This window comes from Ictidomys tridecemlineatus, chromosome 13 (assembly GCF_052094955.1).
Source record: "Ictidomys tridecemlineatus isolate mIctTri1 chromosome 13, mIctTri1.hap1, whole genome shotgun sequence".
Classification (NCBI taxonomy): domain Eukaryota; kingdom Metazoa; phylum Chordata; class Mammalia; order Rodentia; family Sciuridae; genus Ictidomys; species Ictidomys tridecemlineatus.
Window position 1 is genome coordinate 88,439,108 of NC_135489.1, and position 13,291 is coordinate 88,452,398.

Sequence of the window (13,291 nt, forward strand, 5' to 3'; positions counted from 1 at the left end):
ATACCCCAGATAGTCAACTCGTAAAAAGATAAGGTTCATTCATAATTTTGAAGGTTATAGCCCATGATCAGTTGGCTCTGTTCTTTGTGGCTTGTGACAAGCCAGCACATGATGGTTGGAGGCTTTGGCTGAATAAAACTGCTCACCTCATGGCCAGGAGGAAACTCAAGGGAGAAGAAGGGTCTTGGGTCCCATTATCTGCCACAAGAGCATGCATCTAATCACCTAAAGACCGCCTACCCTAGGCCCAACCTCTTTACAGTTCCACCAACTTCCAGCAGGGCAACAACCATGAGGATCAAGTTTTTAAAACAGGACCTGGTGATACATTCAAGATTCAAACCACAGCATCCCCAAAATATATATGTTGAAGCCCTTACGCCAGCATCTCATAATGTAAATCACATTCTGAGATGCTGGAGTATCTCAAAGAGATAATTATGCTTGGAGATACTTCAAAGAGATAATTAAAATAAAAGAAGGTGATTAGGATGGTTCCTAATGAAGGCTAGCAGATCTCCTTGTCAGAGGACATTGGGACACACGGAGATGCTGGGGATGGGTGCAGAAGAGAGAATATGTGAAGAGGCAGCAAGAAGTGTCACCTGCAAGCCAAGAAGAGGTCCCTTTAAACCTGAACCCACTTGTGCCACTCTGACCTTAGACCTATAGCCTCCAGAAATGTGGGAAAATGAAGATCTGTTAGTTAAGGCCCCCAGCTTGTGATATTTTATTATGGCAGTGTTAGCAATCTAATATGGCTACTTTTTTCGTTTCTGTTCAGTGTTGTATCAGAATTTCTGGCCAGGAAAATTAGGCCAGAAAAAAATGAAAGACCATCAAACTAGGAAAAAATCAAAAAACCGAAAAAACAAAAAAACAAAAACAAACATACCCTTGTTTGCAGATGGTGTGTACTTATATATAGAAAATTCCCCAAAAAATTCACACAAATACTTCTAGAAATAATAAATTCAGCAACGTCTCAGTAAAAGTCAACACACAAAATCGGTTGTGTTTCTGTACACTGATAATGAATAATCTATAGTAATCAAATAAAGAAATATCTGTGAATAAATTGGACCCAAGTGGTGAAGGACTTGTGTGTTGAAAATGTTGAATGTAACTGAGGTTCTAAGTACATGGAAAGAAACCCTGTGCTTATGGATTGGAAGGCTTAGTATTGTTAAGATGTCACTTCCACTTGAAATAATCTACAGACACAGTATAACCACTGTTAAAATGCAAATAGACCTTTTGCATAAATTAAAAAAACTGATCCTTCAGTTGATATGGAATTATAAGGGATTTCAAATAGCAAAATTGGTATTTTGGAACACCAGAGTTGTAAGACACATTCTTCCTCATTTTAAAACTCACTTCAAAACTACGGTATTCAAAATTGTGTGCCATTGTCATGGAGATAGAAACAGATCAATAAGACAATTTCTTTCTAGAAGAAAATATGAAAATGGACAATAAGCACATTATTAATCATTAGGGAAATGCAAATCAAAGCTACAACAGATTTTTCTCTTGATACCCATTAGGATAGCTATAGCAAAAATGATAATAAATAGAAAATAACAAATGTTGACAGAGATGTTGAGAAATTGGAACCCTTGTACATGGCTGCCCAAAAAATGTATAAGAGCACATCTGCTGTGGAAAACAATTTGGCAGTTCCTCTAAAAGCCAAGTACATAATTGCATATGAAGCAGCAATTCCATCCTAGATATCTACATAAAATAATTGTTGGCTGGCACTCCAGCAAGCATGTGTATGTGTGTGTTTGGAACAGCAGTGTAGGTACGAAGCCCAATGTCCATCTGTAGATGGGTGGATGAGCAAATTTCCATACGTGCAGTAGAATAATACTCAGCCATAAAGACCATGCAGTATTGATGCAGTCTGCAGATGCATGGCTTGAAAGCAGTATGTTCTATCTAAGAAGCCACTCAAAAAAGGCCCTTTGCTGTGTGGCTACAGGTGTGTGGGACCTCCATGGAGTTGGAGAGCTGGTGTGTGGCTGCTGGGGCTGGGTGGGGGATGGAGAGTAACTTCACACCAGGTGCCTTAGGATAAGGAGCTTTGGAAATTGGCAGAGGCAGCAGTGGCTCAACACTGGGAGTATATTGGTGAATACATGGGTGCCACCCAATTTGCTGTGTGAATTTCACCTTGATTAGTATGTGTACGTGTGTGTGGCTGTGTGTGTGTGTGTGTGTGTGTGTGTGTGTTCCTTTGCCTTTGAGAAATGTTATTCTAAGGGTTTAGACAAGTAAAACCTCCTTGTTTATAGCACACAATGAGACATTACTTCACTGATCTTGAGAAAATGTCTTTCTGTGTGTTCATACTTACTTCTTTCTAGTAAAAGCAATAAAAACTACAGCAGATGAATGGGGTGGGGGGCAGGTGGGTGTGGGTGTGTGTGACTTTACCCTCAAAATGGCAATCCTCCTGCCTCAGCCTCCCACAGAGCTGGGATTACAGGTTGTTGAGTAGTGTGCTGGGTCAGAGGGTCAGGTATTCTTAAGTAATGACTTCTAGAAAGCCTGAACTAATTCAAACTAACACCTGGGTGAGGTTCCCTCACAGAAACTCAGGGCTATGGCATTTTATAACGTTTCCTGATCAAGTGGGTATGAGATGTCTGATCATTTATATCTTAGCTCATTTGTGTTACAGTGGCTTTTAGCTTCTCCCTATTAGCGGATTCCCTACTCTGATCTTCTCTGGCAAGATGCTTATTTAAATGTTTTGCCCAATGTGGATATACAGGGATTCTTTATCTGTTCTGTGAATCTAATATACATTTCAGATGTCTTAATCATTTGTCTGTCCATTTTATTTATGTTGGCATTTGTGAAATTTCCAACATAATGCAGTTAAAACTATCTTTTCTTTTTCCTATAGCTTGGTTTTTTAGCATTATTTTAGAAAACAAACCCTGCTCCAAAGTCATGAAGTTATTACTTCATGTGTTCATTTATTGGCTCTAGAATTTTATTGTTCATGCTTAGGTCTTTATTTGTCTGAAGATCACCTTTGTGTATGGCAAGGAACTAGCATTACTTTTTTTCTCTATTATAGCCAGTTTTTATCTGGCTAAGAACCACTATATTATATTAAGAACCACTGTATTCATGCACCATTTACCTGTGGCTGCCTGATGTACACATCTCAAGGAGCTGCAGAACCATCAGCACCACCAAACTCAGACATGAGGCTCCTCCACCCCTTTCTATTATTAGTGAGTTTTGGTTTTGACAATAATACTTAGCATAAAATTCATCCTTGATTGAGCAGAACTTCTCCAAAACTCCTTTATCATGTGTGACTTTACCCTTCAACCATCATCTAACATTAACACTTCCCCAAAACCCCAGCCCCTGGCAGCCACCTGGCCACTCTCTGTGTCAACGAGTGGGACTTTAGATTCCATGTACAAGTCAGGTCAGGCAGCCCTTGTCCTCCTGCCTCTGGCTTGTTTTGCTCAACGTATTACTCTACAGGCCCATCTACATCAAAGCAAATGGCAGATGCTGTTCCATTGTATTGTTAGTTTATACCACGAATTTTTACATCCATTCACATACCTCAATGGGCATTTAAATTGTTTCCATATCTTGGTGTTTTTCATCCTGCTGCAGTTAGCATGGGCATGCAGATAAGTCTCGGAGATCCCAATTTAATTCTTTTGGACATGCATGCAGAAGTGGGATTGCTGGACCATATAGCATAGAACTATTTTAATTTGTTATAAACCTTCACACAATCCTCCGCAATGGCTAAACCAAATTACATTTCCGCACATAGTGTGCGTTTCCTTTTCCCCAAGTCCTCACCAACACTGACTACCTGATGTTCAGCAGTAGCCATGGTGAGGCTGTTGTCCTGAGGCTGCCTTCGTCCGCCTGTGCTGCACTAACAGACCACAGAACGTGTAAGGAAGAGAAGTCCGTTTCTCGCAGTTCTGGAGTCTGAGACATCCCAGGAGGAGGCCTGGCAGCGCTGGTGTCTGGTACAGGCCCTGTCTCTGCTCCATCACGGTGTGGTGCCTGTGCTGGCCTCCTGCAGAGGGGCACAGCTCTGTCTCCTCACATGGCAGAAGGGACAAGGGCACAACCCCTCACCCCCAAAGCCCTTGGTGAGAGCCCTAATCCCATCCAGGGGGCTCTTCTGTCACCACTGAAGCCCTTCCCGAGGTCCTCCCTCTTCAGACCATCACGATGGCAATTAAGTTGTCACTCAGGAATTCTAGGTGGAGACATTCAGACCATGGCAGAAGTGATAGCTCAGTTGAGGTTTGGATTTGCATTTCCCCAATGACTGGTGATACTGAGCAGCTCGCCAAATACCTGATGGCTCTTTTTATATGTTCTTTGGAGAAAAGAACCCTTGCCCAGATCCTCTGCCCATTTCTTATTATGGTTTTTTTTTGTTTTTTATTATTTAGTTTTATGGTTCATCATATATTTTGTGTTTTTATTTGTTCTTTTTGGTTCTACATGACAGTAGAGACTATTTTGACATATTTATACTGACCTAGGGTATATGTTATTCTAATTAGGACCCAGTCTTGTAGATGTGCAGGACAGTGAGATTCCTTGTGGGATACTCATATATATATACATAGGAAAGTCAGGTCAGGTTCATATATTTTGGATGTTAACCCTTTAGCAGACTGATAGCATGCAAGTGTATCCTCCCATTCCATAGGTGACCTTCTCATTTTGGTGTGCAAAAACTTTTCCATAATGTAATCCCAGTTATTTTTTGCTTTGTTTTCTGTACCACATTTTTTTTAAAAAAATCATTGCCAATACTAATGTAAAGGAACCTTTTGCCTAGCTTTTCTTCTAGATGTTTGCAGTTTCAGGCATTCATTCTACTTTGAGTTGGTATTTTTTACAAGGTGGGAGACAGGGGGCCATTTTCACTGTTTGACGGCGGGTATCCAGTTTTTCCAATACCGCTTGTTAAGGATGTCTCCTTTCCCTACTGGGTCTTCTCGGAGCCCTCAGGAAGGGTTTATTGACCATGTATGTGTGGGTTGACTTCTGGGCTCTTTCTTCTGTCCCGTGGGTCTTCGTACCTTCTATTTTAATTGCTGTAAATTTATAATACATTTGGAATCAGGAAGTGTGATGCCTCCAACTTGGTGATTCTCGCTCAATAGTTCTTAGATATCTGGGATCTTTTGTGGTTCCAAACAAATTTTTGAACAATTTTTTGTTCCATTTCTGTGAATAAACCACATCGGTATTTTGAGAGGGGGATTGTTTTGGGACCATAGCAGTTTTGAGTGGTATGAACATTTTAACAACATTAGTTCCAGTCCGTGGGCATGGGGTGTGTTCCCACCTGCTTGCCTCTCTTTTCACCCCTTTCATTGGTGTTTTCCAGTTTTCAGGGCACAGACCTTTCACCTCCTTGGTTAAATCTGTGCCTGAGTATTCCTTTCTTTTAAGTGCTATTGTAAATGTGAGGGTTTTTTTTTTTATTTTACAGATAGTTCATTATCAGTTTATAGAAACACAACTGATATTTGCATGTTGATTTTGTATCTTGCAACTTTGCTGAATTTTTAAATTAATTCTAACAGTTGTTTTTTTTGTGTGGAGTCTTTAGGATTTTCTATGTATTAAAATAATTAACTTCAATAGGAACAATTTAACACTTCTCCAATTTGGGTGCCTTTTATTTTTCCCTCTTGCAAGGATTTCGGAACTCTTTGAACAGCAGTGGCAAGAGTGTCCATTCTTGGCCTTTTCCTGATCTGAGAGGAAATCTTCCAGCTCTTAGCCACTGGGTAGGATATTCCCTGTGGGTTTGTAAGACATGGTCTTTATTGTATTGGGGTGCATTCCTTCTGTACCTCATCTGTTGAGAGTTTTTAAGCTTAAAATGATGTTGATTTTTGTCAAACAACTTTTCTGTATCTATTGACATGATTGTATGATTTTTTTTGTCCTTCATTTTGGTAATGGGGTATTTTACATTTACAGATTTCTGTGTGTTGAGCCCTCCCTGCAACCAAGAATAAACCTACGGGACCGTGGCAGGTGTCCCCTTTGGTGTGCTGTGGAATGTGGTCTGCTAGGAAATTGTTAAGGGTTTCTTTCTGCTCACCTCGTGGCAGCCAGGAAGCAGAGAGAGAGAGGTCTGGGGGACGGGGCCAAGGACAAGATGCACCACCGTGGCCCACATCCTCCACCCACCCCCTCCCAGTAGCTCCACCAACCTGGGCCGTGCCACCCACACAGGGACCTTGGGGACACTCTGGATCCTGTACCCCTGGACGTACTGTGCTCATGGTGTACTAATTTTCACTAGTCTCCAGGTATTTTTATTTCTCTTTTGGTTTCTTCTCTGATTCCGTGATTTTCACACATGTGCTGCTAAATTTCGCCCTGTTTTGGATTGTTCCATTTTCTTCCCGTCGTTGGTTTCCAGTTCCATCCACTGTGGTCAGAAAGACGTGAGTTCAGGGTGAGGAGATTGGATCAGACTCACTTTGTGGCCTCGCCTGCCATCTGTCCTGGAGAACATTCTGTGTGTGCCTGGGGTCAGTGGAGCGCCCGCCGAGCTGCTCAGACCCATGCTGTTGGCTTTTCTGTCTGTAAGGTGTGGCCATGGTGAACTGGACTGTGCAGGACCCTACTGTGATTATACTGCCATCTACCTCTCCATCCATCTCCGCTAACAGGCATACCTGGGTGCTCTGAGGTCATGTGCGTGTATGTGCAAAATTATTCTATTCTTCCTATGAATTGAATGCTTCAGCTTCATAAAATGACCATCTTTGTCTCTTGTGAGAGCTTTCTGACTTAGTTCACTTTGGTAAGAGAATAGCCCTCCCTGCTCTCCTTCAGTTACCCTTTTCAACTTCATTTTCAGCCTGTATGTGTCCTGAAAGCTGAATTTTTTGGTACACATACAGTTGGATCTTGTTATTAAATTTATTTCATCATCCTCAATCTTTTAACAGGATAATTTAATTCATTTACATTAAAAAAATATTGATAGGTCAGGACCAACAATTGGCATTTTGTTCATTCTCCTCTCTCTCTAGTCTCTTTGCTCTTTCTTCTTCTCTTATTCTCTCCCTTCGTGATGTGATTTTTTTTATAGTGGTGGGCTTTGATTCATTTTACCTTTTGTGCATCTTGTAAGGTTGGGTTTAATGATTACCATGAAACTTACATGAAACAGCTTCTAGTTATAATAATCTACGTAATTTGATAGCGACTTTATTTCAGTCACACGTAAAAACTACACTTTGATTCTCTCATATTTCATGTTATTGATGTCACAATTCACATTTTTAAAATTCATAACTACAAATAAATTATTGTGATGATAGTTTTTAATGATTTCATATTTCAACTTTTACATTGGAGTTCCACGTAATCAACATGGCACCATTGCAGCCTTAAGAATATTCTGACTTTGACCATATTCTTGCCTTAATCGGTGAGCTTCATGTCTTCAGAGCCCTTCACGTGGCTCTTCGGTGTCTTTTCATTTCATGTCCTCCCTTCAGCATTTCTCATAAGGCTGGTCCGGTGGTGCCGAGGCCCTCCAGCACCTGCCTGTCATTTCTGAAGGACAGCGTCCATGGGTGGCCTGGTTGGGCTGAAAGTCTTTTCATAGCATTTTGAATACATCTCCCACTCTCTCAGGCCTGCTGAGAAGCACTCACAGTCATCTGGAGAGGCTCTGGTAGGTGATGACTTTTTTTTTCTTTTGCTCATTTAAATTTTTGTTTTTGTTTTTGGCCTTTGAAACTTTGATTATAGTGTGTCTCTGTGAAGACCTCCTTACTCGTTGGAGTTCTTTAGGCCTCTTGGGCCCTGATGTCTATCGGACTCTTCAGATGAGGTGGCTTTTCTGCCATTGTTCCTTGGGGTTAACCTTCTGCCCCTTTCTCATTCTGTTCCTTTCTGGACATTATAATGTGTCTAATGGTCACTTGCTGGTGTCCCATGACTGCCACAACCTATTTTCACCTCCTTTTCATTGTTTTTAAGTTTTGTTCCTTCCTCTACTGGATAATATCAAATAATCCATCTGCAAGCTCTCTGACTCTTCTGGTTGGCCCAGTCTGCTGTTGACGCTTTCTATTGAATTTTTCACTTCAGGCTTTATACTCTTCTGCTCGATTCCTTTTTTCTGGTCCTACCTTTTTTTACTGAACGTCTCATGTACAGCTTTCCTGATTTCATCTAAGCTGATTGTATTTTCTTATAGCTCACTGAATTGCAAGGTGATTATTTTGAATCTTTGCCAGGAGATTTGTGGCTTTTCATGTATATGGGCTCAGCCTGTATATGGGCTTTCTCACGTAGATGGGCTTCGGTTTTTTCTTTTGGTGGTGTCATGTTTACTTGATTCTTTGTGCTCCTTTCAGCCTTTTTGGCACTTGCCCTTCTCCAGTCTTTTCTCTTCAGAAGAGAAAACGCTTCACCAGTAAGCCTGATTTGAGATTCCGTGAGGGTAGAGGGTTCTCTCAATTTTTTTCTGTGGGTAGACCTGCTGCTCCCCTCTTGTCACTTCTTTTCTTGGGTTCCTGTGCCTCCCATATCAGTAAAGCCATGCTTGGTGCTGAGAGACAACCTCTTATTTTTTCTAGGGTAGGTCCCTAACAAAGTGCTAACCTGTAAAGCCCAGCCAGTTACTAGGGTCTGTGTTTACTGCTGCAGTCTCTATACTCTCTGCAAGAGCTCAGCAAGCCCATGCACAAGGATGTGTGAGACGTTGTCCGCAGGAGGAGGGATCCAAGGTGTGGTTGCAGCAGTGGGCTGTGGAGGTCTTTGGGTGACTCATCCTGCAAGGGTCAGTGATGGGTCTCTTGGTGGAATCTGTCAGCGGGCTCCAGGGTTGTGATGCTCTTGAGAATCACGCACGCTCTTCTTCCTGCTCTTTACTGTCTCCTGGCAACCCATCCATGCTTCTCCCTTCCTTCTGTGTTCTGGGTGGGATAAGACAGTGGGCCTCCTGGGCAGCATATGCAAGACTGGGAAATTGGGTGCTCATGTCATCATTCTCACTTGGCCCAGGAGTAGAAACTGCAGTGCAATCAGGCCCCCCAGCGCCACGCTGAGCCACTCTGGGGAGAGATTCTGTGGATAAAGGAAACCGCTCCTTTCAGTTTGCCTTCTTCAGGGCGCTCACTCTGGGACTTTTTTTTCCCATTGAGATGGTGTAACTCAACTAGTCTCTGGGGCTCCCACAAAAGTACTCTCATCCATGGTGGTTGCCAAAATTGGTGCTTCTGTGGGGAGGTGAGAGCTGGGGCCTCTGACCCCGTCACATCACTGATGTCATTCCTATCCTTTTTCTCTTAATTTGTAGGGTCAACTTTGACATTTGCCAAGTTAATTTAAATAAGTTGGGTTTTACTTTAGCCATGTATGATATTGCACTTGACTATTTTTCTGTTTTATTCCTTTATTTTGTTTCAATTCATAGGTTTATAACATACCTTAATGTCTGTTTGCATGCACCAGCTTTGCCCACTTTTGACCTTATTTCTTAATATTTCAAAATTAGCATAGCGACTCGTAGAGCTTTAATCCTAAATGTATTTTTAAATGTTTGTTGCTATCCTCAGAACATCCCTTCTAGGTATTTTGAAATGTATTCGGTGAAGACATAGAAGTTTCTTATTGCATGCTGTTTGAAATTGTATTGAATTTGTAGACCAAAGTTGGGGAAAATTGACATCTTTGCCATAAATCATCCCATTCATAATTAACATATTTCTTCATTGATTCTCTTTTATCCATAAAAGTCTTTAAACTGTGTGTATTTTTATTAATCAAGTTTCAGAGAGAGTTGCAGTACAATAGGAAATACATGCAGATGTGACTTGAATGCTTCTTTGCATAGCTTTTTGGTTGAGGACTTTTATGTCGGGGTTTGCAGGACTGACTGTGGACTGGCCAAGAAGGTCCACAGCAGACAGGGCAGGCCGTCAGGAAGGGAAGATCCCAGACAGACCAATCTCCAGGGGGCGAGCTGAGCTCCTCTCCTGCCCTCGGTTGCCTTCTCTCACTCCCCTCCCTGGTTTCAGACCTTCCAGCAGATTGAGCCAGGCCTGCCCGGAAGGTGGCAGACGATCTCCCTTTGTTAAAATCAGTGGGCCATGGACTGTGGTGACACCAGAAAACTCCAAGCAGCCCCCTGACGAGTGTTTGATTGGATAACTGTGCGCAGCGGCCCAGCCTGACACCTGACCAGACCGTGGCAGAGTTCTGATTGCCAACCAAGTTGTGCCTCGGTGTCTATCTGGTTACTGCACTGTGGGGAGGGATGCTGGTTTTTGCAAGATGGTCTTGTATCTCAGTCATTTCCTGAATTCTTACATTTGTTCTAATAGTTGGTCTGTGGATTCAGTTCAATGCTCTATATTGATAATGATATCCTCTGAAAATTATTTTCCTTGATCATATTATCTGTGAATGTTTCTGGCTAATAAGATTCTTCAGTCTTTGTCTTAGTTTTACGGTATTATTGGAACACCCAGCGGTATGATAATTGGTGGTGACATTGTTGAGTGTCCTTATCTCTGACATTAGCGAGACCCCGCCTAAACTTGTATCAGAAAGAGCATGCTTGCTTTAGCCATGGGCTCAGTCCTTTAAGAAAGCTTCTTTCTGTTCCTATTCTCAACTTTTTAACCATGAATTCATTTTGAATTTTCAGAAGTGTTTCTTTTGTGTCCATGAAGAAAGTTGTGACATCAGCCCACTGCTATGTGAATCCCCTTACAGATCCATTAATGTCAAACCACCCTGGGTTTTCGGCAATAAAGTCTAGTTGATTATGATATATTCTTTTTTTTTACTGTGCTATTTCAGCTACTTAATAAATCTTTTTAATAGTTTAGGTCTATGTTCACAAGTAAAATTGATTCATAGTTTTCTCTTCCAGCCTTATTTTATTGAAATTAAACTTACCCTAACTACAAAATGTTTCAGACTATCTTCTTTCTTTTTCTATTCTCTACAACTACTTTTATAAAATACAGATTACCTTCTCCTTCAAGTCTGACAGAAATTTTTTTGTACAATTTTCTGGGCCAGAACCTTTTTGCGGTTCCACTATAAAAATGCCATATATTGGGGCTGGGGATGTGGCTCAAGCCGTAGTGCGCTCGCCTGGCATGCGTGCGGCCTGGGTTCGATCCTCAGCGCCACATACAAACAAAGATGTTGTGCCCGCCGAAAACTAAAAAATAAATGTTAAAATTCTCTCTCTCTCTCTAAAAAAAAAAAATGCCATATAACATGTCATAGAATGCGTAAGAAGACATTTTTCTATTACATTGAGTTTTTAATGCACATGAGGTTGACTGTGTGATGTTATGCAGGGTGGATTTTGGCTATTGACTAATAATTAAGGTCGGGATCATTGCATGCCTGCACTGGTGGGCCAGCCTCCCCCCGGGTGGTACTGGGACACGTTCTCTGGACCCCTTGGAGAAGCAGAGCGGTGTTGGTCTCAGTCCCTCACAGCCTCTGCTTTCACCCCCAGGACACACGGGGCGGCTGCTGAAGTCGCTGTGCTTCCTGAGCCTGTCCTTCCTGCTGCTGCACATCATCTTCCACATCACCCTGGCCAGCTTGGAAGCCCAGCACCACATCACGCCTGGATACAACTGTGAGTGTCCCAGGGCCCCTTCCCTCTGCGGTGTGGGTGGTTGGTGACCCTGTGCGTCACTGCCCACGGGGACGTCGGCACAGTAGTTTTATTGTGAGGTTCTGAGTGCGCTTTGGTCACTTTGCAGCCCAGTGCAGTGTGAGCACGTCTAAGAAGCCCTGCAGTAGAGGGTGGGATCCCGAGGAGGCGGAGTTAATGAGTCTCTGGGTTCCTCCCGGGGTGTGAGGCCTCATCATGGAGCGTAACCTAAAAAATCAAGATTCACGCGCAGTCCTTGGAGTCGACAGTAGGAAGAGATAGGCACAATCCCTGGCCACCAAACAAGAACTCGAGGTTGAATACAGCACGTAGGTTATGTGACGGTGACATCCATCGTGTTCGGAACCATCACCTAAGGCCTCTTTTCTCTTTTGGGGGGGAAATGTGGCCTGATACCGGCGTTCTCAGGGGCATTCACAGGGAAGTAAGATGTTCTACACCTGTAACATTTTGAACTTGTCATCTGAAAAAAGTCAGCGTGTTTGTGCTTTGTTCTGAGAGTGTTTTCCCCAAACCAGGCTTTGGTTCTTACAGGACGGGGGACTGTCACCGGAGAGGAACAGGAGCCTCCCAGGTGCCTGAGCAGAGTCATGGGTTTCCAGTTAGGCCCCCAGGAGCCGCAGGGAGCCGCAGGGAGCTGGAAGTAGACCGCAATAGCAGCTCACCGTGCCAGCTTCTCCCTGAAGGACCCGTTTGTGGCTTTGAAATTCCCTGAACTTTCATAAGTACAAGTACAGCTGAGATGCAGTCGACACACCCTCCCTGTAAAATAAAAAGGTGGAAACTTCTCACGGGTCGGGGAGCATTAAGGTAAACACAGCCCGGGACCCTCTACTAGGACCTGTGTTCATTCCTCGCCGCGTGGGTGTTAGGCGGACGCAGAGCTGCGGTGGTGTGCATTTTGGCTGTTGTGCTGAGTCCGGAGTCCCTCGGGTGGCAGCGCCTCCCACGGTGACTTTTTATTTCAGTCCTATAACTGCAGGTCTGGCCCTTGTTCTTAAAATTGCCGTGTAATTCGCATGCCGTAAAATTCACCCGTTTAAAGATAGAATTCAGTGGGGTTTGGTCTATTCAAGACGACAACTGCCCACAGCGCTAGGTTTGGATGTAGTATTCACACACTCAAAACCCAGATCCAGGAGTAGTCTCTCTCCATTTCCTTCCCAGCCACCCCAGGCTACCGCTCATCTCCTCTCTGTCTTTATTACCTAGGCTGGACATTCTGTCTAAATGAATACAATCTATGGCCTTTGTGTCTGGCTTCTTTTCTTTAGCATAACCTTTTCAAGGCTCATCCATGAAATAGCATGTATCAGTACACACTTCCTTTTTTATGATTGAGTAATATTCACTTGTTAACATGTGGTTTAATGTTGGATAAAAGCCAAATATCATTCTATCACTGAGGTCTTGATAAAACAGAGTTTAAGTCATGGCATTTGAGCTAGATTATAGTGATAAAAAGCATTGATTATATTTGCTAGCTTCACTCTTAACATAGAAATTTAGCAACAATATTTTATAGTGCTTCGTAATCAAATATCATTAGCACATTTCACAGTGAGCTACTCTGGGACA

At 42.7% G+C, this 13,291-nt stretch overlaps 1 protein-coding gene across 4 annotated transcripts in view; it reads left to right on the top strand.

The window, feature by feature from the left end:
- The window catches only part of Piezo2 (piezo type mechanosensitive ion channel component 2), a 337,909-nt gene that overhangs the window by 113,595 nt on the left and 211,023 nt on the right, over positions 1-13,291 (top strand). For all 4 annotated transcript variants that reach the window (XM_078030440.1, XM_078030437.1, XM_078030438.1 and 1 more), the window contains exon 3: positions 11,549-11,674. In XM_078030440.1, coding sequence (XP_077886566.1) covers positions 11,549-11,674 — 126 coding nt within the window. The remainder of the gene's footprint in view (positions 1-11,548; positions 11,675-13,291) is intronic.